The sequence below is a fragment of the Plectrocnemia conspersa genome, unplaced genomic scaffold (assembly GCF_051122295.1).
Source record: "Plectrocnemia conspersa isolate PC_06_02 unplaced genomic scaffold, ASM5112229v1 ptg000003l, whole genome shotgun sequence".
NCBI lineage: Eukaryota > Metazoa > Arthropoda > Insecta > Trichoptera > Polycentropodidae > Plectrocnemia > Plectrocnemia conspersa.
Genome location: NW_028277167.1, coordinates 4,098,593 through 4,126,141, shown reverse-complemented (window position 1 = coordinate 4,126,141; position 27,549 = coordinate 4,098,593). Strand labels below are relative to the sequence as shown.

The window sequence follows — 27,549 nt, the reverse complement described above, 5'->3', positions numbered from 1 at the left end:
TGTCGCTATCGGTCAAAAAACATGTGTATATGTAATATATTTCAAACAATAAATGATATTTTTGTGCCACTATTTGATCATTTATTATATAATAAATATATTCTGAAAATATTACTTCAAGTGGTCAATGGTCGATATATCAACCGACAGAAATTTCGAAATTTGCAAAAAAAATTTTTTTTAGTTTTTTTTATCAAAATTCCTTTTTATATATATTAAGAGTTCAAAAAAGTAATTTTTCAACCCTTTATTACAAAATAATAAATTTGTATGCTAAAGGGTTAAGGCAAAAAATTTAGTTTTTTGTTTCTCCTTTAAAGTAGTTAAATATGGAGTTAGCAATTATTATATATACTATTAGCCATCGATATATAATATTGTCTAATATAATGGTAAGCCACATGCAATCATATGCATATATCAATATGGATTCAGAACAAAAAATTAAATAATAGAGCAAATTTTCTCTATTCGACAAATTCTAGAAAAAAAGATTTTAAAGTTGCAAATGACTTGATATATAGAGATTGAATATATATAGACATAAAGAAATAAAGCGGCCAGAAAAAGTTTATTTTGCGAATATTTATAAAATCGCGATGAAAAGTGAGAGTACAGAATGAATTGTTCAGTTCCTTGCGTGCACCTAATGGTATGCGACAGGGTGATGCACTGGCGTGCACCCTGTTACATTGTACATTGCATTGAAAAAAGTAACTAAAGATGTCAAAGTCAGCATAACAAGAAGTGTACTGCATAAGTCTGTACAAACCTTCGTTTATGCAGATGACATAGATATTGTATAATTAGTTTTAAAACTATTTATAATAATAAATTGGTTTTATATACGATTAAATTATTTTTTTGATATAAAGAAATTGCTGATTTATTAACTTTTTAGCATAAAAAATCCAGACAGGTAATTTTGATGGTATAATAAACACATATAATTAAAATAATATTATTAATAGATTAATTATAATAATTTAGTTGCCGCTATTGCATACACTGGATTCGACCATTAATACTTTTATTTGTCTTGTATTATTTATATTACGATTTAAAGGTTTTGCTTAGTGATTTATTTCGATTATACATAGATTTGTATCTTCATAATTTCCCCGTTTTTAAAAAGTTAAAATTTATATCTAAAATATTTGGTGCATTACTAGACCATGGACCAAAATCAAATGAGGTGAGGAATGGGTTAGGCCAAAAAATTTGACAATTTTTTTACCAGATATTTTACCAGACAGACAAATTAGAATACTAAGAAACATAAATTAATTGCTTTATTAATAGCTAAGTACAGCAGTATTGAGCATAGTTGAAAAAAAAATATATCACAAAAAATTAATATTTGCGATATCTCCTGAACCTAAGATACCAAGAAAAATATACAAAGAGACATAAATAAACATTCTTTCAGAGATTTAAGGTAAAATTCGTTTACGTGCGTATATCTCGGTCGGTGATATTTTAAATTTTTTGCCAGTGATTTATTCGGGTCGAATCGTGTAGCGGGACGTCTAATAAACGTCATCCTTTGTTCCCGGGCGTCGGGACGCTTTATTTATCCCCATTATGAACGACCCATTCCGTGTTGGCTTACGACGCCTGCAAATTACAATCCCGGCATCGGGGGACGCTCATCCCAGGACTGAGGATTATCATAATAAGTCGAATAAAACGACGACGACGACGGCTGCGATTTTATAATTTCGCCCGATGCTTTGTCTTTCGAGACATAATTCTTTGACTTGATCGTTTATTCCATTTCAGAAAAGAAGCGGTCGGTGTCTTTTATACGTTACCGTAAACCGAGCTTAATTCGTCGAGATCACCTAAGCGGCACTTACGTGACTTCATTCGGGATTCTCTTACTCCGGGATAGACGACGGAGAGGCTTTCCAGGTCAGTGCATTTTATTTTTTACTCCTATTTTTAATCCGTTGCATATTTTGTTTTTGACCTACATTTTTATAAAAATACCAATTTTTAAATCTTCTCAATTTATCAGTGCAAGCAAGCCAAACATAATCTTAAATGTATTATATGTTATTGCATATTGCTTATATTCATAACAAATAAGACTGCTTAGATACAAATTGTATGGTACTAATTTTTTTAATTTAAATTAAAATATTTTCACATTTTTGGATTTACAACAGTTTAATTGCCAGGTGTATAATTTATTGCAATACATTGATATTATGCTATTTTATTATTTATCGTAAATTGCTCTGCTGCAGTAAATACGTTAGCTAAATGTGTTACATCCGAGTCAACACAATCAACAACCACTAAATTAATCACGAAACACCAGACTAAAATCAAAATCAGTAAATCAGTGACAGCTATTTAATTAATTCAAATCTATTATTACTGCTTATGCACGACCTAAACCAATTTAAAATTTTTATGATAATTATGATTCTTATTTTTGAGATTATAAAAATTTATCAAAACCTTATTTGTGGTGATCGATCAGAATTGTGTATAATAACTAAAGATTAGGTAAAACCTTTACCAATTCAAGGCCTTTGACTAGATCAGATAATACAAATGGAAACAGCTGTTTTTTTCTGAATTTTGATATTGTTGTTTGTTGTTTATCTTTTTCTTTACCTCTTCACAATCATAAATAATTGAAAAAAGAAGCATAAACTTTGCGTTTACCTTTTAAAATATTATAAGATTGTTTATTCATATCCTGTTCTTTGTGTAAGGAATGTTTATTTTAATTTTTCTAAGATACAAGTTGTTAATATTTTTGTGCAAACAATTAAGACTGTCACATACAATTTGTATATGTTAGTTATACGTGAAGGTTTTTGGTGTCTTTCTGAATTTCGAATGTCAAGCTGCACCAGGGAATGCGAAGAGAGAATCTGCAGCTTCTGCAATTTTTGATGGTCAAAACTTGGAAATGTTAAAAGCTCTTAAACTAATAACAGCTTAAGCTCCAAAGTGTCAGTAGAAGTACTAAAGAAAGTCCTTGAGAAAGTGAACATTGATTGCTGATATTCTGCGATATTTGATGAACTAAAGTTGGGTCGTACTTTTTTTGATAAAATTAGTACGGTCTAAGTAAAAAAAGCTTTAAAAGCTCTTATGCCTTATAGTAAAAGTGTCGAAGAAAATCTCTTGGGAAGTGATTGCTTACGTTTTTATAAAAATTTACACTCAAGAGATTATGTTTTTTGCCTATTTTGGCAGAACAGGAAATTACAAAGGTATTCCAAAATTTTGAGCATGTTTCTGTTAGCCGCTAGAGCGGAATACGAACGGCCGTTTAGATGACAATCCTGAATGCACGTATTATCCTTTTCGCATGGCATTGCAACGAACACTTTTGATTTATATCGGATACTTTAAATCGAGTTGCAAAATTTTTTTTTTTATGCAGGTGTCTCATTTTAATAGAAAAGCATAAACGTCCAAGCTAAATTTGCTAAAAGCTTTTTGACCGTTTGTAGACTTGGCAAATAAAGTCCTTTTAAGGGTGGTTTAATTGTACAATAAAATTAAAGGTTGGTTGAATGGATCAATCCGACAGCTTTTTATTAGGTGCATTGAATCTGATGTTGCATGATTCCGGCAACAATGGGATACGATATGTTTTATTGCTTGCTCGTAAAAACAACTCTATTTGCGAATGCTTAGTTAGGTTAAGAACAGAATATTCTAGCATTATTTGTGCCTTGTACAACAATATGGTTTGTTTTTTTAAAAAAAAAAATTAAACGATTGTACCGTTACAATATATGAAATTAATTAAGATATAATTAATCGCTTATATTTATATTTTCTTAAACGTATAAAATCTATATAACATGTACCCTTTTTATACATGTTTAAGTTATGGTGCTTAAAGCTGGAGGCAAAGCAAGTTTTTTATTTTATTATTAATACTTTTGTCAAAACGAAGTTAAAGTGTGAAAAATGAATTATAATGAGCTTTTATTTTTATATTTTATAAGTTTTGTACCAAGAATAGAAGCACAAATAAAAGTGGTTCACGAGATAATAGCGTTACTTTGTAGTATATATTTTTAAAACAAGCTTTAGCTCTCATAAATGATACATCAGTGTAAAGTACGTGAAATAAGATTTTTTTTATCATAAACGGTAGTGGAGATATATCATAAGTGTTTTGTATTTAGAATAAAATACATTTTTGAGATTGATCTAATTTTTAAATTTAATATAAATAATATATAACTTTAATCTGCATAAGACACAAAAAAAATAATAATTTCTAGAGATATTTATGAATATTAAAAAGTACTGATTTGCAATGAGAAATATGTGAATTCCCGATAAGCTTTGGTTAAATTCCATTTAGAATTATTTATAATTTTTATGTCGTATCTGGGAGATCGGATTAAGTAATTATTATATAAATTTAATTCTGATCGATTTATTTTTTATTTTTCTTATCCAATGGATTAGGATCTTCGATTAAAAAAAATAAAAAATTAAATCGAGCTTACGATCGAGACTCTTTAATTACTATTCCACAAAATTAAATCATTAACCGTTTCACTTTTTAGATTGTTTCGGGTTCTGTCGGTAGAGTATATGTTAAAATGTAACGAAATGTACAAATAAAATTAACAAGATTACTTGTAATCGACTCAAAGCCTTTGATAAAAATTACATATGTTGTAGAATCCATGGTAAAGAGCACATTAATCTAATGCTATTTATTAAAGGCCAAAGAACTCAGAAGCAGCTTTAATGTGACGTCACAAAATCCTGGATAACTCTTTTCCTAAACATATGTTCATAAAGTCATTAAAAATATAAAATAAATCATTTATATTGAATGATTAAATTATAAATTCAAATATATAAAAAGACGGCGCTCCTTTTTTTGATTACGTCACGTCAAAGCTATTTGGCGTGTATTAATAGTTGGTTTTGACTAGTTTCAAAACACAAAATATATTTTTAGATCATATATTTATGTCGTATTGACATTATTTATTAATATCTCAATCGCATCTATATTTATTTTGTTTGACATTTTTCTGTCTGGATGATATGACATAAAAGCGCAATTTCGAGCAACATATCTGACCATCGGTTGTGTACTTTATACACATATTTGAGTAAAATTTCAAAGAAATTGAAAAGCTTCTTTATGGCGGTAATATGGATGTATTTGCAACAATGGGTGAAACCCTCGTCTGTATGTCAAGTTACTCACAAAGCAATGCGAATGTGACAACCCTTCTACTCAAAGGACAATGGAAAAAATGACGTTTTATTCTCGTTTCTCTTGGATGGATTTCTGTATTTTTAATCAAAGGATTGTTTTAAGTATTTCGTAGAATATTAAATAAAAAGTGTACCGTTATCTATAAGCCACAAGTTTTTTTATCGCTATAATATATATCAGCTGTCCCGGTATGCAATAGTTACACGCGAACTTTTATTAGAAAAGTTTCTAATACACTCGCTGTTTTATTCAGATATTCAATACGGATATTTGTTTTTGTCGCAGAAATAGGGAAAATTGTTATTGGGGTTAAGTATACAAAGGCCTGTGTTGTATATATATATATATATATACACACGGTGGCGGCCAAGAGCGAAAAAGTCCAAAGAATTATTTAACTTCTTGTTACCCCATTTTTCATCATCAATCAAAGTTGCTGGAATCAAGAGATAAAAGCAAGAATAATTCCGCAACTTTGTCACGGCCGAAAAATGTACACTTTTCCTCCCAACCCTCTTGTGGATTAAAATATTTTTTTTTGATTAATTACGCAGTAAAAGTTCATTATAATAGAAATTACTTTGGCGATTTTTCTCCTTGTCGCGCCTTATGATATTTGACTTTTTATTTAGGATTGGATTCTATAAAAAGTGTACTTTTTAAACTTTTTACTTAGCATAACAGGGCTTCTAAATTTCTCTTGGATTTCATATTGTAAATAAAAAGAACTTAAACTTAAATATCAACTTTACAATAAATATAATAAATATGTAAATTAGGTTAATCTTTGTAGATTTTTTTTTAAGCGTTCTAATAAATTTACCATTAGGATAATCACAAGTAAAAAAAATGTTTTATTAATCATATTTTATAAGAATAAATTGATTTATGAAATCACTACTTATGATTTATATTACATTTTTATTTTGTAGTAATAAAAAAACGATTATGTATTATTAAACATACTATCAGAATCGGGTAGCTGCATAAGATTCCCATGTCATCTGGACGAAGTACCGTTACACGAAAGAGCATGCTTTATCTCTTTCTTCGTTGCATGCGACACCACTCCCACTTTTATTTCTAGGGGATCGGCGGTAGTTCTGGATTGTTAAATGAATAAATTTGATTAACCTAAAATACTACTAACTTCATTCCATAATTTTACTACTGATGTATCTGATTTTGTTTTAATTTCGCGCAGAATTTCAACGATATTTTATATAAATATAATTATTATAGTCATTATTAAATGTGTTCCTACTATTGTTGCTTCCAAAAGCAATAAAATATTTGTATTTATTATAAGAAAGGGGCATTATTATATAATAATAATCAAATGGTAAATATTTCTTTAGAAGCGCAGGGTAACAGCCCCACGGTGTATGGCTGAGAGGCAAATAGTAGTGGATTCTAATTAGAATGTAACGGTAAACCGTCGAGCTCGATAGGGAATCTTATGATACAATCGGGTAGTATATATATATATATATATATATATATATATATATATATATATATATATATATATATATATGTATATATATATATATATATATATATATATATATATATATATATATTGCATCAGTTAAAACTGACCCCAATTCAAGGCTTTTCAATATATGAGTTATGACGTTATTTATTTAATTCACATATACTATTCAACTCTAATAAAAAAATATATTTTCAATTTACTAGTAACTTTTTTAGGCTGGTAAAATTCACCTGTCGTTACGGTTTCACGTGATACGTCAAAAAGCGACCATTTCATTTTTATCCAAATTATTTATAGCTTTAATGCCAATTCAGTGTTTCAGTGTCTGAAAATGGAACTGTCGAATACGAAATATTGCTATTGTATTAATGTAAATGTGGAATATACGTTTAAAATAGTAATAAATCAGATTTTCAAAATTATTTCGAACAAGATTGTTTTTAACTTGTTAACACTATCATTCATATGAAATTTTAAATTAGAGTATTTAAAGAAGTGATTTTAAAATTTGATTGTGGTGCACACATAAAATATATCAGCACCATCACACTTTAATTTTTTTAGCTCTTCATAGCTATCGCTGAAAATATTTTGTGCTTAAAAAGCTGTAAGAATAAGGAACACGATCGCAAATGTTTAGGACAGGGCTGGCTAACTTATTTCACAGGCATTTAAAAAAAATTAAGTAATTTATTGCCACATAAAAAAATATTTTATTTATACAATAAAACGTATAATCTAAAATTGAAACAAATATGCAGAACGTTTTTTTATTAGAAGCATTGTAGATGTAATTGATAGATAAGAATTTATTTTATGTCTATAGCAATATTTGTTGTTTAGTGCATAGAATCTTTAGTGCAGTTTCTATAAATTTTAATTCTTAATAAAGAATTCGAGCTCCCAGATGTATCTATTCTCAAACATACAAATTATTTAATTGAAATTTACATTTATTAAATAGAGCCTACTGATGTAATAATAATATTTATTATATTATTAAATAAATTCATACTTTGTTTGATGAATATACAGCAAATTAAAAAATATAAAGTTGTATTTCATTAATAAGCGTAGCAAATGTAATACATGGACAAGTGCAGAGCCGTAAAATCACCACATTTTCAAACTCTGATTGTTATGAAAATACATCAAAACTAAGAAAACCAAAAAAACAGCCGCTTCCCTCTTCTGATAAATCAATTTAAAAAAAAAATCAATAAAAAGGATTGATAAATAGTGGAGTAAAGCATGAATCTTATGTAGTTGTATATATATATTAAACACTAACTATTTCATATATATGGTGTAAAAATGGAAGTGGTGAAATTTTCGATCCAAGTACAACGATGTTAATTTATGCATCCAATCAACACTTTACTTATTGACTATATAACTTAGCATATCCAAGTGAATCTCACCGTACACGTATTCTCCATTTGCAGTGGCAACTTCAAGGCATCTCAAAGGTCACCAATCTCGCGGCTGTACACGTTCCCCACAAAGGTGGCGACTGACAGAAGTTTGTTGACACACTCGGATGGTTGCACCTGCTCCCATCGCGTTATTTGCTCGCGAAATTCACTTCAATTTCCTCCCCGACATCCACCCCGTTTCACCGATAAACAAGGAGATTTCCTTTTATAAACTCACTTTGCAACTCGCTACACCGGAGACACCTTTGCCATTTTTTTTCATCCGTCTAACAGGGTCGGAAACTCGAGAGCTCTCATAAGTTTCGTGGGCGTCTTTAGAAATCATGTAACAAGTGTATCCATGTGGATTTTATTCAAAATTTATATTAAAAAAACAAATTATGGATTTGCTAGTGAGTATTTATGTATATGTATTATGTAGCATTCAATGCTGTAAAACAACTGATTTATAATCATTATAAAAATATAATATATAACGCATTCTATAAAAGCAACTATGTAGCCTTTCTACTTCGATCGTGAAATTATTCCATTCAGGCCGTCATAATAAGACATTAGGAGCTATTTACGACACGAGCAAACAAAAATATGCCTGCCGAAAAATAATAGGTTTAATGTAAAAATATATTTTTTTAATTTAACTTAAATATGAGGAGGTCAAAAACTGAAATTGCACAAAAAATTATTAGACCTATTTTACCTATTATTTTTATATTCATTTAAATATTGAAGCTTATGTTGTAAAGCATATCAATCGCCACAGTGTGTTTAATATAGTAAATCAATGCGTTCCAGTGTCTTTGTTTGCCATTTTTTATTTAACAAGTACTTGAATCGTTTCGTTGAAGCATATCTTTCTAAAGCGTACTCGATACGTCGTTTTTCAGCTGTATTCATGCGAAACACTAGGATTGAGTTTATTCGGTTCGTATGTAGCACCAAAGGATGAGTCGAATGAACAAAAAATGTAATTAGACTCTGGGTTTTTTACCTGCAGCAAACAAAGGACGAAGCAATTTGGAAATTCGCTACAGCGGCGGTGATTAGAGAGCTAGGGTAGTTTTTAAAGGATGCTGGCTTTTTTATCTTTGTATGAAATTCAATTACATTACCTATGTGTGTTGCTAAGAATTTATAGCTACAATCCCACATATTAAATATACACAGTAGGGAATGATATAGATCTATAAATATTCCACGTCTCTCCATTCGCAAGTGGTATGTCAGAAAATGATAAAAACGACATATTGTCTTAGGCAATCACGTTTGTCGTATGTCTTTTCTCCCTTATGAGATGTGCGATAAATTATTGATGGTGGGTGAGAGCTACTATTTTTATATGTACATAAAATTCTTGGACATGACTCTCTGTATCTGTTTTTTCGTAGTACCTTCAGAAAATAAGAGAGACGCTTATAATAAAATCGATTAAGACATACACTACAAATTCTATGTATAATATGATGTCGAGTGCTTTCTAGGTCTTACTTGCAGAGATGCTAAAACGGTTTTAACTTTGACAATAAACTACATTATTAGCATATATTTGCAGTGTAAAATGAGTAATGGAATATCATTGTAAATTTGTATTACAGTACTTATTTAGATATATGTACATATACTTAATAGTTATAAATTAAATATGGTACAATATATCATAAATATAGTTTTAAAGTAATAAAAATTACATTTAACTTATTTAATTAATACTAAATAAATTAATATACTATTTTTACATTATTATTACATTTTGTTCTTATGACTTACTTGTTTATGGTAGATTTAATAAATAACTGAATAAAATTATCTTTTTTAAAAGTTACGGGAAATTGTAATAATTTATTATTTATTAAACATAATTAATGACTTATGTGATATTTTATTAACCAGATTAAAAATAATAATAAAAGTTACTACAATATTATTTTAACTTTTTTTTTTACATTTAATTAGCTAAATATAATAAATCTTTATATAAGGTTAAATTAAAAAATGTAGTTTAAATTAAAACCTCTTAGAGCTGGGAAGGTTTAATAAATTTGTATGTTGTTCATAACAGTAAGTTGTACATATTGTTACTTTTTAAAAATTATATTTTAAGAATTTTTCGAATAAAATTTAAAATGCTTTCTTATTATTTTTTTTAAAAATAATGATGTCTGAATTATTTAAATAGAATATTATTTTTTGATAAAAATCTATTTTATTAGATATTTTAAAATTGTGAACTGCAATTGCAGAACACAATTTAACAGCTCCATTCATAGCAAGTAGTGAAGAAAGAGCCATGGTTTTCTGATTAATACCCGAAAAACGTTGTGTCCAATATAAGTTTTATCACTGACTCTTTAAATTATGATTATCAATTATTTGATTTGGACTTTCTCAAACATTCACTGAAGTATTCCATTTTCTATTAGTTAAATATTTTTTATATACCCAAAAATAATTACAGAAAAAATCTTTTCAGCGTATTTAATTTTGCTTTATATTAATAGCTAATATAATTAACTTAGTTTAAAAAAAATATTACATTATTTGAAAATGATTTGGATTAAACAAATAATACAGTATATGCATAACAGAGCTAATAAATGGATTTATTCATTCGTGATTACCAATGAATATTTAATCAAAACTCTATAAATCACGATTAATTTATAATCGTATTCACCGCCTACTTTAGAGATGTATAAGAACGTTAAGAATAAGTAAAGGAACATTAATATAAATTGTTATGATTTATAGCACGTAGAAACATTTCTTTGCTTTCAGAGGTGTTTTCAAAACTTTTTTCAACTGTTGCTTTGGAAGTACTTTCGCTAAAAATAAAGTTTGGCCAAAGTATTGAGAAACGCCGTTCTTATCGCACACAACAACCTATTGTTGTCGAATGTCGAAGTTGCTTCAGCTGTTTGATCTTTGTCCCACAACCAAACACAGAATGGGTGCTCGAGACGCTTAAAGGCACATAACTTCTAAATGCGAGGGTAATTGGTTCTGCTTAAAATCGATTTTCAGTTGGCTTCATGCATGCTAGTGCTTTTTAGCTATTCTTTTAAACGACTAGCTGATTGCGAAGGACATCACTATAAAATAAAAGCAAATACGTATGAAAATATTATTTACTATAATACCATCTGCAGGTAACATTTTTTTTTAACCCATACGTCACGGTGCCTCGAAATGAAAAATGACATCCGATGGGGTCGCTCAACTCCCCCAAACATTTCAAGTCAAAATATTGATGAATTTTTCATCAAATTTATTTAAAAATGGATAATTCTAAGTATAAAATTTGTTATTCATGATAAGCTTTATCATCTGGTCTATATTTAGGATTTTTTAATTAATCATTACGACGCAAAAAGTGACGACGTAAACGCCGAGATTTCGCTGCAGACTAGCTTTGCAGGTATACGAGTGACTGCCGCGCACTCGGAACATAAAACTACGGAGTAACCCAAAAAAATTAACAAGTATTTCATTTATTTATTATTTCAATTTTTGAAATAAAAAATTGTTGCAACATTTATGTTGTTAATATACAAAAAAGTCAATATATAAATACTATTTTAAAATTAAAATAAAAATTTGAAAAAATAAAACACATTTATTTTATAAACACAAAAAAATTTAAGTGTAACACTAAAAAATATGTTTATTTTATACATATATATTAACATTTTATATTAATTTCAAATTTGTAAAAACTTTTTTCAAGCACACCTTTCTTTCGGATTTTGATATTTTGTGTAAATGATTATCTACAAAAGTGAGAAATGACATTTTTGCTAATACGAGTTTATTGATATATAATTCAATTGTAATCAAATATTCACTCACCATTGTAATTTTCTCCACCGTAATGGTAAAATTTCCAGGCAAACTGAATTCTTATCCATAAGTTTTTATGTGTATCGTGCTAATAATTTAAAAATAATTACTCGAAAAAATTCCCATTTTCTAAAAAAATGTGTCATTTCTGAGATTCGGTACTTCCAGTGAGCCAGTAATATCTGACGGGAGATAATATTTACTCAAAAAAAAATATGTTATGATTTCCTTATAACAGGATAGAAAAAAATACAATTTAATCTTACTAATCTGACAATCTTTAAATTCTCAGTAATTTAATATTATCTAATGGTTAATGGTAAGATATATGTTTAGTGTCTTGTACTTTTTATATATGTACATCGTATTTTTTATTTTCTGTAATTTGACTTCATTTCTAAATAAACCCTTATACATTGGCATGCGTGTCCTTGCCAACAGTTAGAGGGCGAAATATTTCCCTGATTGCGGCTATAAAAATTGAAGGAATTGGCTAGCGAATCATTCAAATCGATTAAATTTGGTGGACGTTATGCATGTATATGTAAACGAGTATGTAGCCACAGTTACTTCGGCAAATTGTAATAAATATTATATGAATACATATAAGAAATAACCTGCAGCTGCTCGGAAAAATAAACTATAAATTGTGAGTACAATAAAATGCATTTATTAAAAAATATCTTCTCTGGTCAAACGATCATCAAATCTGAGCACCGAAAATCTATCTCTAGACATGGCCGCTGAATAAAAATATTGTTTGAATAGTTCGTTTGTTGTCCATAATTCTTTGAACTGTATTTTACCCCCATTCAATCCTCCAGAAGATAATAGGATGCCTATAAACGCTTCAACTTCGATACGATTTACAGGAGAAATGTTTTTTTTGAAATGTATTATCAATATCGATATCGCTATCGTATTCGCTACCACTCTGGTCAGAATCTTGCAAAATTCTTAGCAACTCTTCGTCAGTTACAAGCCGATCAGCCGATCATTAGAATTTCAAAAGTAACGTGGGAAATAAAATAACAATAACGATCGAATTTGTATTTGTACTATATGTTTTTTTGGGTAACGGTGTAGTTTGCGATAAAGCGTTGAAGGAACCGCGTGGAGGGGGCGCCGCGCGAAATTCTTAGAAGGCGAATTTCTCTAAAAACTGACTCAGGTATACAAATCACACGGCGACAGTAGCGATTAGAGTTAATTTTATTTTTTTCTCGCGATTGGAGATAATAAAGTACAATTTTTATTTTTAATATTTATTCTTTAAACTATTTTTGACAAATACAAAAAGTTTGCGACAAATAGGATTTATATTAAATAAGTTATTTGAGAAAAACCAAAAAGTTGGGGGAGTCAATAGACCCCACAGGCACGGATGGGTTTAAAGCCCTAAACAAAACATTCAAGATATTTTATTTATGATTTATTAAAATTAAGACTAACGTGACAAAACAGTCAAATAGATATAATAAATCATTATAAAAAATATAAGTAAGATCGAAACTATTTACAAAAAATACAATATTGTATGTAAGAAAAAAAATCATTAACTAATAATATTCTCAATCAAGTAGAATCTGCAACATATCAAATGTATTTAAAAATGCAAAAAAATTGTAAATGCAGTATTTATTTCATAATATTATATCCAAGTTGGACTTTTGAGGAGCCCCCGAAAGGTTGAAATATTTTTTAACAATCTATCGCTATAGGTAAAAATCTGTTTACGAACCATCAAATAACTTGAGAATAACCAAGTTAATTTTAACAAGTTAATTGTTAACGCCTTTTAAAAATCCATAAATATGACACTGTATATGTGGTATTCTTAAGTCTAAATTAATTATATTATGTTGCTAAATATAATATATACTAATTATATTATATTGTAGTGTGTATGCCATATTTAATACTATTTCTGTATTTATCGAAATGGTGAAAATCCAAGTCTTACTGATTTTAATTTATTTAACTAATGCTTTTTTTTTTAAACTTTTTTTGTGTATATTTTTAATACTCTAGTCTAATCTTCTTATGGATATTCACATACATATGCAAAGCATCACAAGCAAATTAGTACAAATTGTTAATTTTTACACATCTGAAATATTAGAGTTAGGAGACGTTGCTAATTTGAATCGGAGCCACAAATTAAGGCTGTTGTAATAAATCAGCTAGCGGGTTATTGTTATCGGGCGAGGGTCGTGCTGATTGGCCATTGGCTCACCTGAGGCGCTATTAGTTCCTCACTGATTACACTAATCAAGATAATTACAATCGCCGAGACAAGACCAGGGGGCGGGAATGCGACTGCTAACCTGTCTGTTCATTATTGAAATTCTCTACAGCTTTCGCTCTGGCGCACCTTATTACATCGCCGCCCACTTGAAAATTACTCGCTACGTTTTACATTAATACTGAATAAATTTGCTGCGAGTCAACACCCGGCTATATTTCATTACGAGGCACTCGTGTGTGCATATGTACGGTTGCCAAAATGAGGAATTTTTGGGAACACTGCAAACGTTGTGTTTTTACTTTGGGTGTAATAATTATGGCATTTAAGAAGGGAATTCAACGCGCAAAAGAAATTCTTGTAGTACATGTAGTAATTACAATGACTATACAACATAAAATGCAAAGATATGTATAAATAAATTAACTTAGGTTTAAATCTAAAAAAAAATATTATTTAGTATTTTATTTATAGCGTTGCAGAATTATCATTACACTGAAAAAATAAAACGTGTTTTAATAATTGACTTCGTCTGGAAATATTTGAAACACACTTCAAAGAATAAATTAAGAAGTATGGAGAGATGTTTGTTACATTTAATTTTTCCAATTGATCATATCATGAATTATGAAAATTATTATATAATATAAAACCATTATTTAGATACATTTATAATTACACTAATATTTAGTATTGGTATTTATATGTTATCTTGAGCAAATAGAGTATTATGTAGTTATCAGATTTTTTATTAAAACCCTTTGCACTCGTATTTTTTTTTTGGTTGGGGTAGTGCCAGCTCGTATTTAATTTCAAGATTTTTTTTAAGTTCAATTTTTGGAAGTAAAAATGAAATAAAACATGTTTTGATTTAACTTTTTACAAATTAAAATTAACACAGCGAAAGATTGATAGTTTGTCAGTATTTTAGTTAAAAAACATTAAATTAAATATTAAAAATATATTATAATTTAAATACTTTAATCAGAAAATAACTTTTTTTATTGTACTTTTTTAAATAATTTGTAAAACGTTAACCATGAAACTTAGAAAAGAATAATTTATTGAAATGTGTTCACGAAGAATTGTACTTACTATTCACAAAAAATAAATGACATAGTATTAGGTATACATAGTATAGGAAGGTAAATGTAATGATGTTTTTAGATGATTTTTCGTCCATCGCAATCAAATGCGCGGTAAAACAAATAAAAGAATTATTTAAAAAAACAGCTGAGTGATGTAGCGGCAGGGGTTTATAACCATTAAGAAATTTGTAAATAGCTAGATGTCATATGAATTCTGAATAATTAAAATATTGGACTGCTTGTATTTTTTTGCACCTATCGTTTATTATCTTGCGCAATGCGCTTATTATCTTGCGCATCGCGCTCGTTCTATAGCGTTTAGCGCTCATAAAATCGATCAACAATTTGCGTTCATACAAAAAAATAATGGTTACAATAAAATTTAATCAAGATTAAAATTACAAAGAGCACAAGCTTTTTACTTGTTGTTTTTTTCTTAGTAAAACCTTAGTTTTTATTTTTTTTAATTGTTGTTTTTTCTTGGTAAATAGTTAATATATTCCCATTAACATGTTTTAGACTTTATAGAAAATCAGATTACAATAAACGTATTATAAAAAATAAAAAAATATACTGTTAGTTAAATAAAACATATAATAACATATAATACATTTTTTAAAACATAGATAATACGAAAAATTGTTATGCACCTTACAATAAATAAAACACAAACAATATGCACATTAGTACATATGTTTTAAGCAAAAGGATACATTTTGACGATTTAACCAATAATTTTTAAAAGAAAATATAACACTTTTGACGCTAAGTTGCCGATAATGAGATTCCGAATAAAGTAAAGCGAAGGTCGATATATAAAGGAGAATGTAGATTAGTAAATATGGTTCTAGGACACTAACCGCCTGGAAATATATTTCTTGGACAATAACCCCCCGTCAAAACCCCCCTGGACATTGACCCCTCGTGCAAATAACCTCCTGACAATTAACCCACCATGCAAATAACCCCCCTGACAATTAATCCCCGCCACGTATAAAGATAAGTATTTTATATAAGTTGTTAGTATTTATAATAAATGGTCATTATTTTAATAATATAATGTTTAATATGAATAATCAGTATCAATACTAATTATTTGCACAGGGGATTATTTGTACGGAGGGGGGTTAATGTCCAGGGGAGTTTTGATGGGGGATATATGTCCAGGGGGTATTTGTCCTGCGTGTACGTGCACTTAGGATAGGAATATTTAAAATACGAAAAAGAAGGCCAAATTAAATTAGATATTTTTTAATATATTCACTGTCTATGGCAGAGGTCAGATTACGGCCAAATCCAGCCCTCTGCTTATTTTAATCCGGCCTGCAAGTAATTGTTAGATTTGACATTTAAAAAAATCTAAGTATGTGCTATAATAGAGCGGCCAACCGTCGAGTTAAGGAGCTAGCTAGGTATCACCTTATAAGGTGCTCCTATTGCTTTGGATTTCACTGTGACGTTATGTAGTTTAAATTTGACAGCATATTCAGTGCCCACGTAACGCCTTTTGCAATAGATTTGTTTGTCTACCAGTTTTTCGGCGAGAACAGTTGCTAAAAGATAAGCACATTGTGTGTAACATCAATAGACAACTATATAGCAGTTTTTTTAGCTCAATTCGGTGAAATTAAATTATTTTCGACTCCTAACACCATTGCTAAATTCAGGCTTTCGCATGGCTCTTTAAGTCAAAATATTACATGTAGCCTTTGCCAAATAGTTAATACTTTGTATAAGTAAAGGGTTATGTATAAATAGTAGCAGTATTTATCCATTTTTAAAGGCTTCTGCAAACAGTAAGTTACTAAGTAAGTTACTGGTTTGCACTAAATTATTTATTCAAGCAGTCAATGCTATGTTTAAGTGGCTGAAAAATTAGTTTTGATGAATAGTTTGCATGAAACAACTACAAATGAAAATATTATTAATAAAGTTGAAAAACGTTAACAAAGTACATTTTAAAGTGAATTTCGAATAAAATGTGTAACATCTGATATTAAATAGATTTGAGTATTAGCCTTTGCTGAAGATATCTTGAGATTTCTTACCAGATTGAACTTTGAGCTAAAAAGAAAAACAGTGCTTATATTTAAAATTTACACCACATTTGAATTTTTGAGAGAAATGATAAAGCTCATTTTAATTTTGCTAACTGGCCCGCTGAGCTTAAAATATTTACAATCTGGTTCTTCACAAAAAAGGTTTGCCGACCCCTGGTCTATGGTATTAGACGAGTAAAATAACCTTGTCTATATTCTTCAGTCATATGTTTTACAGAGAGACTTTCAAAGTGTGTCATGGCGATTTTACAACTTTATATTTAGATTGTCTTGTATAACCGGAATGTCGCAGTCCTTAAGGCGTTGAACTGATATTCAAGAGGCTATCGGTTCAGGTCCCCGCAGCAAACTAAACATTTTAATAATAGGAATGCGCTATTATTAAAATTAGGCCCTAGCTGCTAAGCGACATCTATTGATTGTAAGCTGTAATTATAGTTAACAATATATAATAGATATCACTAATTTACAAACTGTGTTTTAAATCTTATCCAATTAAATGTGTAAGTGTTGATTATGTTGTGCATAAACGGCTTTTAACAATAGTTTTTCAATGACGCATATTTGAGTCATCCACCAGTAGAGTGTTAAATATGGATACATTTATATAAGTACAATACAATCCTAAAACTCACTGAAAAAATATGTCTTACAAGACTTTTAACCCTTTCACCGCGAATGACTTCTATGGGTGTCATCAAGTAAATCGCCAGTACTCATTAGACATTTAAAAGTGCCGTAAACATTTGAGCCTAATAAAATGGCTTTTTAGTATAATTTAAGGCTGTAAATCACTAGAATTATTTGAACCATAATATTTTTAAAAATATGGCATGAATAGGTACCCCCACATATTAACAAATTTCGAAATGGCGCTCAAAAATATCAGCTGTGGTGATAATCTAAATGCAATCGGCCCCACCCAATTTTTTTGTACATAAAAAATATTAGGTGGGGCCGGTAAAGTTTTATTATATTTCGTGAAAATGATCAATTTTTCTATTTAGACAAATATTCTACAAGTTTTTTGTATGTATTTGCCCATTTGAAGCAGAAATGATAAATATTACATTGTTTTTTTTTTGGGGATCTGTTTTGGATTGGCAGGCGTTCTTACACCTAGAGCGAACTAGCTTAGTTTGGCCTCGTGGATTTATTTTTGAATTTTTAAGTTTTGAATTTATTAAAACAGTTTTTAATAGTATAAATAAATTGATCATAAAAAAATATTACATTAAAAGATTATCCTAAAACTTGAAACTTTAAATACTTGTACAAGATTTAAAACTGGTAGAAATAGTCTTAGCATAAACGCATACTTTTACTGTCACAGTAATAATATCACGGTTAATATTAAATTCATCGTCACGTCCTTAAAAATCCATTATTATATCGTCATTCGTAATTATATGGATAATTTTTAAAATAAAATCAATATATGTATTTATAAATAATTAAAACACAGATTACTAATTCTGTTTTATATAATTTAGTAATTTACTAGCTCGAAAATAAATTAAATGTGTCGAGACCAATATTATCATTTGAGTTGAGTACCCAGGTCGATAGTTGTCAATCGCTCATTTTATTAGTGCGAGCGAGTAAACGAGCTCTGCTTGCATAACGGCATCTCGCTCTTTTTTTCGTCTTACAAATTTTATTTTTATTTCATAGCAGACACACAATATAAAGTAATAATTATGCACAATTAGAGCATATGATCCCGTTTCATCCCATATCATAAAAATATAGATGCCCTTTGAAGGAAAAAATCAGTTTTTGAGAAATAATTGACAACCTAAATCTGTCAGTCTAGCGCGATGCCGTCCTAACACCGCGCGCTTTGACCATGTTCCGATGAAAAATTTTACAATAAACTTACACTTGTAAATTTAAAATTATTGAGTTATTTGCATAAGTTAAAAATTCAATATTACTGAAATGTGTTTAACAGAAGTCTTTTTAATATTAATAAATTTAAATATTCAAAATTTGCTTGAACACAAAGCCAATAAATGCATTCAAAGTTTTGTCGACATATTGTCGACGTTCGAGTGCAACGCTTGAAATACGATGTCGACACATAGTGGACTTACGAGCGCAAAGGGTTAATAATACAAATAATTTGCTTCATTTTTGCTTTCGACGGTAATCAAAAGAATGATACTTGTTCAATACCAAGGTTTTTATTTACAGAGAAGTTTCTGTGTCCTCATTATATATTTTAGTATTATAAATAATGAAATATAAAAATAAGTTTATAAGAATAAGCAATTTTTGTATTAGTTGGGAAACGATCATAAATAAAAAAAAGATACGATTCAATGACTAATACCATTTAAATCCCATGTAGACCCCCGTGTTTTTTAATTGATATCTTGTCTGAAAGATTTATCTAATAATTGTTATATATTTAAAGTCTAATCAATTATCACACACAGTGTTTTTTTTTAATTTCTCACAGATAAATATTAACATGAAATATCAGTATTGTATAAAAAAATTTATTAATGAGCTAATTCAACGCAAAAATAAATAATCATATATGAACTAGTAAAAAAATATAGGCAAAGTATTTAAAACAACACATTTAAATATTTAAAAGTTGTGGGGTCCATGCAATGTGGGCAAGCTATAAAGATATTATTAAAATTTTCAGTAGTGAGTTAATTTATACACATTTCTTAATATGTTAGTATACACCTAAGAGAAAGTTAATTTGACGTATTTTTTCATAATTGTTTCTGTTGTTATTATTTTATATTGCATTTATAGTAAATTATAAAATCTTTGGGGGCGTAGCCCTAGGAGTGGTTGACTTCGCGCCCAATGAGACTTTTGTGTGAATCTAAATGGACTTTTTTAATAAATTATATTTACATGTGACAAATGGACGATTACGGCGTGACGTTTCTCGCGATGAAGGTGAAGGTGGCGCAGGTGGCGATGGCCGTAGATTATGCTCTGGGGTCTTGTGGCTGCGTGTGGTGAGTGTCAGGTGTGACTCTTCGAACGGCTGCTAGTTCGGGAGTTCCAGTAATGATCTTCTGGTCTGTCAGTGAAGGCGCGTGGCTGGTTCTTCCGGATGACTGCGTCGCTGGCTGTCTGCTAGTCTCTGCCCGTTTCTTGTTTGGTACCTCAGCCGTCTGCCCTCTTCTCATCGGAGTCCGGGTTTATATCCTTTGAGGGATACACGCTAGCTGGCCAATCGCGATCGTGCATCGATCTTCTAACCAATCGCTGCAGTCGCATCTTGGAACTCGAGAAATTGAATGTTGCATTTTAGAAAGCAAGTTTTTTGTTTGTCCAGATTTTGGAATTCTTCAGAAAGGGTTTGCGATGTGGTGATTTATTGCGTCGTTAATACCGTTTTGTCACAAAAGAGATTCTCTTAACGACTCCTGCTGTGTGGTCAAAAGAAATTTCTCTTGTCTCATTGTTAACGAATGAACGTTTTTGGTTACAGTCATCAACAATGAGACAATAACCCTTTTAAATCTGGACCTATTTGTGTGGTCACCACAAATCACTAATTGTAAACGTTTTATTGCTTTGATTTATATTGCATGTTTCAATCATTTATTTTAACACTTTTCTATTAATTCATTTTATTGATTTATTTATAATATATTATTCAGCTTTTGTAGAATTTTTTTCATTTTAATACAATATTTTTTATAAAATTAATTATATTTTCCACAGAAATCCTTTACATTTATTCAAATTAATACATATAATTATCAAGTATTTTATTTATTATTTTTTCAGCTATATAGTTTGTAAATATCTGGGGTAACACAAAACTTTGAAAGAACGAGCGCCGTACATGTACGGCGATACTTTCTTAACCTTCAATAACAAATCGATGAAATGCAATTTTAAATATTTGTTCCGAGGTGCAGCAGCACATAAACCTCTATTGTTTATTAGTGAATTTCACTATATTTAATATCTTACAGAAGGGCTTCCAAAAAACCATCTCAAAAAATAAACAGTTTAAAAGATATTTCGTATGTTTTAATTTTTTATATGAAATAAATATATGTTTTAAAGTATGCAAAAAATAAATAAAATTTAATTGCTTATAAATAGATTTTTAGATTTGAGAACCCTAATGGTGTGACTTCGTAGCCAGTAAAATGCAAGGTGGAATCTAGTTAGAGTTTTATTAAAATATATTACAATTGCGATAGACAATAAAAGGCGAGATGTTTTATCCGAGCGGTGGTGGAGAAGCTGGCGCAGGGATGATATCCGTGGGAGGTCCTCAAAGGTCTTGTAGATGGCGTGACAGCGACAGTATAGCGGAGTATGATTCCTCTCTGCTACGATTGTGTTCGTATGAAGTTCAAGTTTTAAGAATAAGACCTTAAAATATTATTTATTGGTGATGAAAAGCGTGAAAAAAAGTATATTTGATAATATACAAAAACTAAATATTTTTTATCATTATTATTTTTATATATTATTATTGCTTACTATTTTATATTTAAATATAATTTTGAGTAAATATATAATATAAAAACATCAAAAATACTATAAAAAATTAATTAATTATGAAAATATGCATTGCAGATCATTTATTTTTAACAAAATATTATTTTTGAAGGACTAATGCACACAAATGCATGATAAATATATCAAAATGCATAAAGCTTCAAATTGTTTGGCCCCTACGGATGAAACATGGCAGAAAAAGTATAAATTTGGTAAACATATAAAAGATAAGATTTCCGAATGATATCTACTTTTCATAACAGCTAGATAGTAGACACGGGGAAAAAAACAAAACGACTGACCTTACCCAAAATAAAGGGTGTACAAAATTAACGCAAGATTTGAATTAAATAGAAAACATAATAATAAGATTATTTATGACTAATATTTATTTTTACCAACCCTAATCTCTCAGCTGTGCGGCAAATTCTAATCTTGCGGTAATTTTGGAACACCCTTTATAAGCTTTATTGTATTATATAATATACTATAATATATAAATGATAAGTGTTGATCGCGTCGACCAAAACCGAGCATGTTTCTCAATAATTTAAAAAACCATGGAATAAACAAAGAAATGTAGTTTTTTCCTTAAATTCAACGCGCATTATTTAATTCGTTCTGTGTCTATTAACTTCTGAATTCTAATAGCTAAATTTAAATCAAAGATTTTCTTTTGAGTAAGGGTAAAGGATGGTTGAAAGATTAAGTGAATTCAAGACATTTCAGTGGTTTCTGCCACATTTTGCCGTGCCGTGCTGTCAATCTACCAGAAAGGCTTTCGGATAAGCTTTCCGATAATCATCAGCCAGTTAAAATAAAAAAAATTGGAGAAATATGTGAGAAAAAAATTGTGTTTGTGTAGTAGTTGTGAATTCCTTTGCATATTGCAATGTGTAGTAGTTGTGAAATTCCTATTTAAATTGACAAATGTTTTTAAACGTATCAAAAAATATTTAAATATATATAAAAGTGTACATAATAAAAATAAATATAAATAATGATATAGTGTAATTATAAAAATATAAATTTGAGTGTAATTATAAAATAAAAATGTGTCCCTATGTAATACGTATAATAGATAAAAAAAAGTGTAAATAAAAAAAATAAATAATAATAATGATACAGTGTAGTTTATAAGTGTAATTATAAAAATATAAATATCAGTGTAATTATAAAATATAAATGTGTCCCTACGTAATACGTATTACTAAAAAAATTATAAAATATATAAAAAGTGTAAATAATAAAAAAAATATCAATAAGGATATAGTGTATAGTGTAATAAGTGTAATTAAAAATAAATGTGTTCGTGGCAGTTGTACGCAGAAAATGGAGGCTGAAAAATTGGTGAGTGCTAATTATATTTTATTATATGTTAATATTTTACTTATTGCCCACTATATACTAATACGGCGATAATTTATCCGAATGGTAATTTTTGTTCCCTGGTTTCTTAATTTGTGAATCATTGAGGTTTTACAAATGGTGAGGAAATATCAAAATAACAAACACCCGGTTAAAATGTTCGTTATTTAAGGAATGCTATTTTTTGTAATTTCTTTGATTATTAGGTTATATAATTTATCTACATTTACCATCACGTTTTTAATTTTTAATTTTGCAATAATATACAGGATTTTTGATTGAAAAACTTTGTTGATTGATGTACTATTTTGATTTATTTTGATTGGGTTGATTTTATATTTACCTAGCCAAACAGTTTTGACCCTTAAATTTATTTATGTTGAAAGAGTGTAACAAAAATTATTATTTTTAGTATGAAATAAACATTTATGGTTCATACATTTCATAAAAAAATTCAAGTGCCCCCAAAAAGGCGACGACTCATTGCATTGCAACGCAGTGCTAAATAAAAAATATAAGTTATTTTTTATTTGATATTTTGTAGATGTAGTATACTACAATCTCTCATTATCATATAAAGGCAAACTTGATAGTATTTCAGATGTTTTTTAATAAAAGACGCAGGACGCAAGCCTGCGTCTTTTAACTAAAATATTCAACTAACTTTTCTAAATTAATTCAATTGCAATTGATCCTAATTCTGGTGTTTTAAAAAACCTCCCTGTGTAAAAATTATGTAAAATAATAAATAAGGTATTAAACACCCTCACTAATCAGTAATTTGCATAGATTTGTGCTATGCATATTTTATGAAATTAAAATTTAACAATTATGAAAAAACTGAATAATTATAATAAGGCAATAATATTTTTTTATTTAAATAATATTTAATAGGTATTCATTTGATTTTTTAAATTAATAGGTTAAATAAATTATATCTTTAAAACAAAGGAAAAAATATATATTCAAATATTCGAATACTTTATCTATTTTTATTTAATATTTAACTAGTTAAAAATTACATTTAATTAAAAACCCTAGTTATAATTAATGATATATTTACTTTTATGCATTTTTATTATTAAGGAATATTTTTTCTGAATTGACACATTTGTGTTATTGTTGTCTTTATTTATATCAGATCGAAATGGTTCGTATGTTGCTACTAAACTTTCATTGTATATTAAAAAAAGTCTTTCCATAATATTATTTGTATAAGGAATTAGGGAAGCTTTGGAAAGATGTACTTTAGTTGAGTTAACTACTGTTTTCAGAACAACCGCAGTTTGTAAATATTGTAACGAGGAAACTAAACATTTATTTCGTCGTTCTAATGTTCTTTGAGTTGAAACATTATTCATTTCTGCCTATGAAATTGTAATATCATTCCTATTTAATTTAATAACCGCAATTTATAAATCTAAAATTATAAAATTAATTTAATTATAATACAATTTGTTTTGACTAAAATCTAGTAGTGCTTTTCTAATGTATTCTGTAATTTTTATCAATCTTTTAATCGTATGTATCAAGGAATTTTACTGTGTTTTACAATCTAATAATAAACTAGATTTTTATTTTATCGTTCTAAATAAACTATATTTCTCTAAAATGCAATTTCTTACACTAGAATATTTTAGGTTACGAACGATTTGACGATTATTTTTGTATAATATGTCAGCTAATGTGTTTACAGAAATAATTTTTCATTATCTACATTAAAATTATATGTTTTGTCCTCATTCTCAGATTAATCACATTCGTGATATTCATTTTCATTCTTAATAAAAAACATGACATGAAGAAACACTTTTTGAAACGGTTGTTCTGAGAAATAGCAGTTTTATCTCAGCCACTTTACTTTTAATTTATCCATAATTTTTGTGCATTATTAATATTTTCTGAGAAATAATTAATATTATTTATTTAATTTTAAAATAATTGTAAAAAACTAGTTATATATTAAAAGTCAAAAATCTGGATTATGTTTTTTTTTTAGAAAATAACCATAAAACTAGTTAATTAATAATAAAGGTTTATGAGCCTTAGCCTAGCAGCTAAATAAACCATTGAGGGCGTTTAACAGCTAAATTTTTCGCTTTACAAAGTCAATCTTATATAATAAGCTTTTATAGATAAAATGTAAAAACAAATAGCTTATTGAATAATTCACGCCTCAGTTAATTTTAATTGCTCAGAATGAAAAAAAAAAGGTAAAGGGAGAGTTTTTACTCGCTTGACGACAAAGATATCTTATATATAACTATCAAATAATTACATTTAGGAACAAGTTTAATACGAGATATATTTAACTTAATACAAATTATAAAACACATAGGCAACGCACATGATTATGTTTATATTAATATATGTATGTATATATAAAATATTTATATTTTTCATATATTAATAAATATAAATACGTACATAAGAAACATTAGTAAAATAACTTCTTAAATTTTTGATATCGCAGGTAGATAAAAATGAATAACCAATTTACTTTTTATGTTCCGAATTTACAGTATATCAAATGTATTCTATACTTTGTTCTTATCTTATTCTTAACATAAAATCATAAAGTTTGCACTATAAAGATTATTATTTTAATTTTAATTAAATAAATTTTTAATGGTTTCAAATTTTATTAATTAAAAATAGTATCTTAATACATTTAATTCATCCTTTGATTATTGATATTTATATTTATATAGTAAGGTGAAATACCTTTTATTTTGTACAAATTGGTCCTGAAAATCGTGACCATGAAAATGACTTGTGTTTTGTATTTTGTTTCATTCATAGTCCTACCTTTGTCATTTTTCAATAGTCAAATTTATCTGTCCTAAAAAAATTGGCATCAGTATTATTAAAAACTGGAGATGATTTTCATTTCATCTCGAACGTAGTACTTTCGTCTTCTATATTTTATGTAATGTTCTAACTGCAGGAAATTTATAATAATGGCATTTATAATCATCAAAGAACATTAATGATTGTATATTAGCCAAGTTGACTTTCGAAAACCGTTAATTATTACACAAACTCATTAAAACTTTTTTATTAGGCGTTGAAACTTTTCCAAAAATAATGCATATGGCATCGCATTGAATACACATTGTTTGAATTATTCTCTGTAGCTATCGGACGTTTGTCCTTGAAAAATAAAGTTTCACAAAAGGGATGATTTTGGAGGTGTAATTCGACCTTATAACAATTGGCTTTCAATTGGTCTAGATTTCTATTCATCCATGCTTTCTCGAAAGACTATTCTAAAATAAGTGAAAATCATTCGACAGACTCTTATTCTTCACCAAATTATACTGATCTACATCTAGTAAATTATTTATTACGTACAATAAACTGTCATCATCTTTTGTGGCATCTTACTGACTGAAAAATTCACACGACTCTTCTAATCCTGAAAGTGCTTTAAAAGACATGTGTTTGATTGAATGGAGTTTTTTTGGTTGATCAAATTTTATTTGCGTTAATTGTAAAATGTCAGTTGTGATATTTTTCATAACTTTAAACAAAAACAAATAATAATAATATTTGTATTACTGTAAAGAAGATAATATAGATAGCAAAAACTAATAACATGTCCAATCTATAGCTCGGATGAGTACTAAAAAGCCCAGAAGAGAACATAGATGCTTTGTTTCATTTGTGCACAAAATAAACGCATTTTCAGACTTTTATTGCCACTGTTTCTACAGCACCCTTGTTTTTACTGTCTACATGAGATATAACCGTTTAAAACCCAATTCGTTTTTTACATCACTCTGTACATCTACATTTCTTGTAACCAATCGACAAATAAAAACACGTGTAGTGGCGTCTGTAAGGGTCAAACCTACCAATTGGGGGTGGCGACGTAAAAACGCGGTTTTTCCTTTTGCCTTCGTTGCGTTCGCAGTTTTTGCCGCTGGGGTGTCTCATACCCCACGACGGTCTCTCTCCATTACGCCCCAAATATCGAATAAATTGTTTGCTAAGGGGGTAGCCCCACACCAGAGCCGCCTCGCGAAGAGGCTTATTCCGGCTCACGTACTGACGCGCTCCGGGAAATGTAATAAAAAAATCAATTACAACCGTCCGAGACCGATGAACGGAACTGACAAAAAAGTAGCGTTAAACCCAGGTAATGGGAATAGAAAACCCGGGGTTTCCTTTGCCAGGGACTGTAAACTGCGAGGATCGAACGCTGGCTTGAACGTGTTAAAATCCCGTGTACGTGAAAGAACATTCCATTAATGCAATTTTCAGCAAATCTACGGTCGTGTTGCAAACGAT

General features: G+C 28.8%; 1 protein-coding gene across 1 annotated transcript in view; it reads left to right on the top strand.

Annotated features, from left to right (window-relative positions):
• Positions 1-27,549, top strand: part of LOC148236386 (uncharacterized) — a 311,981-nt gene that overhangs the window by 56,191 nt on the left and 228,241 nt on the right. Inside the window, exon 3 of the mRNA XM_088182811.1 lies at positions 1,783-1,914. Coding sequence (XP_088038937.1) covers positions 1,783-1,914 — 132 coding nt within the window. The remainder of the gene's footprint in view (positions 1-1,782; positions 1,915-27,549) is intronic.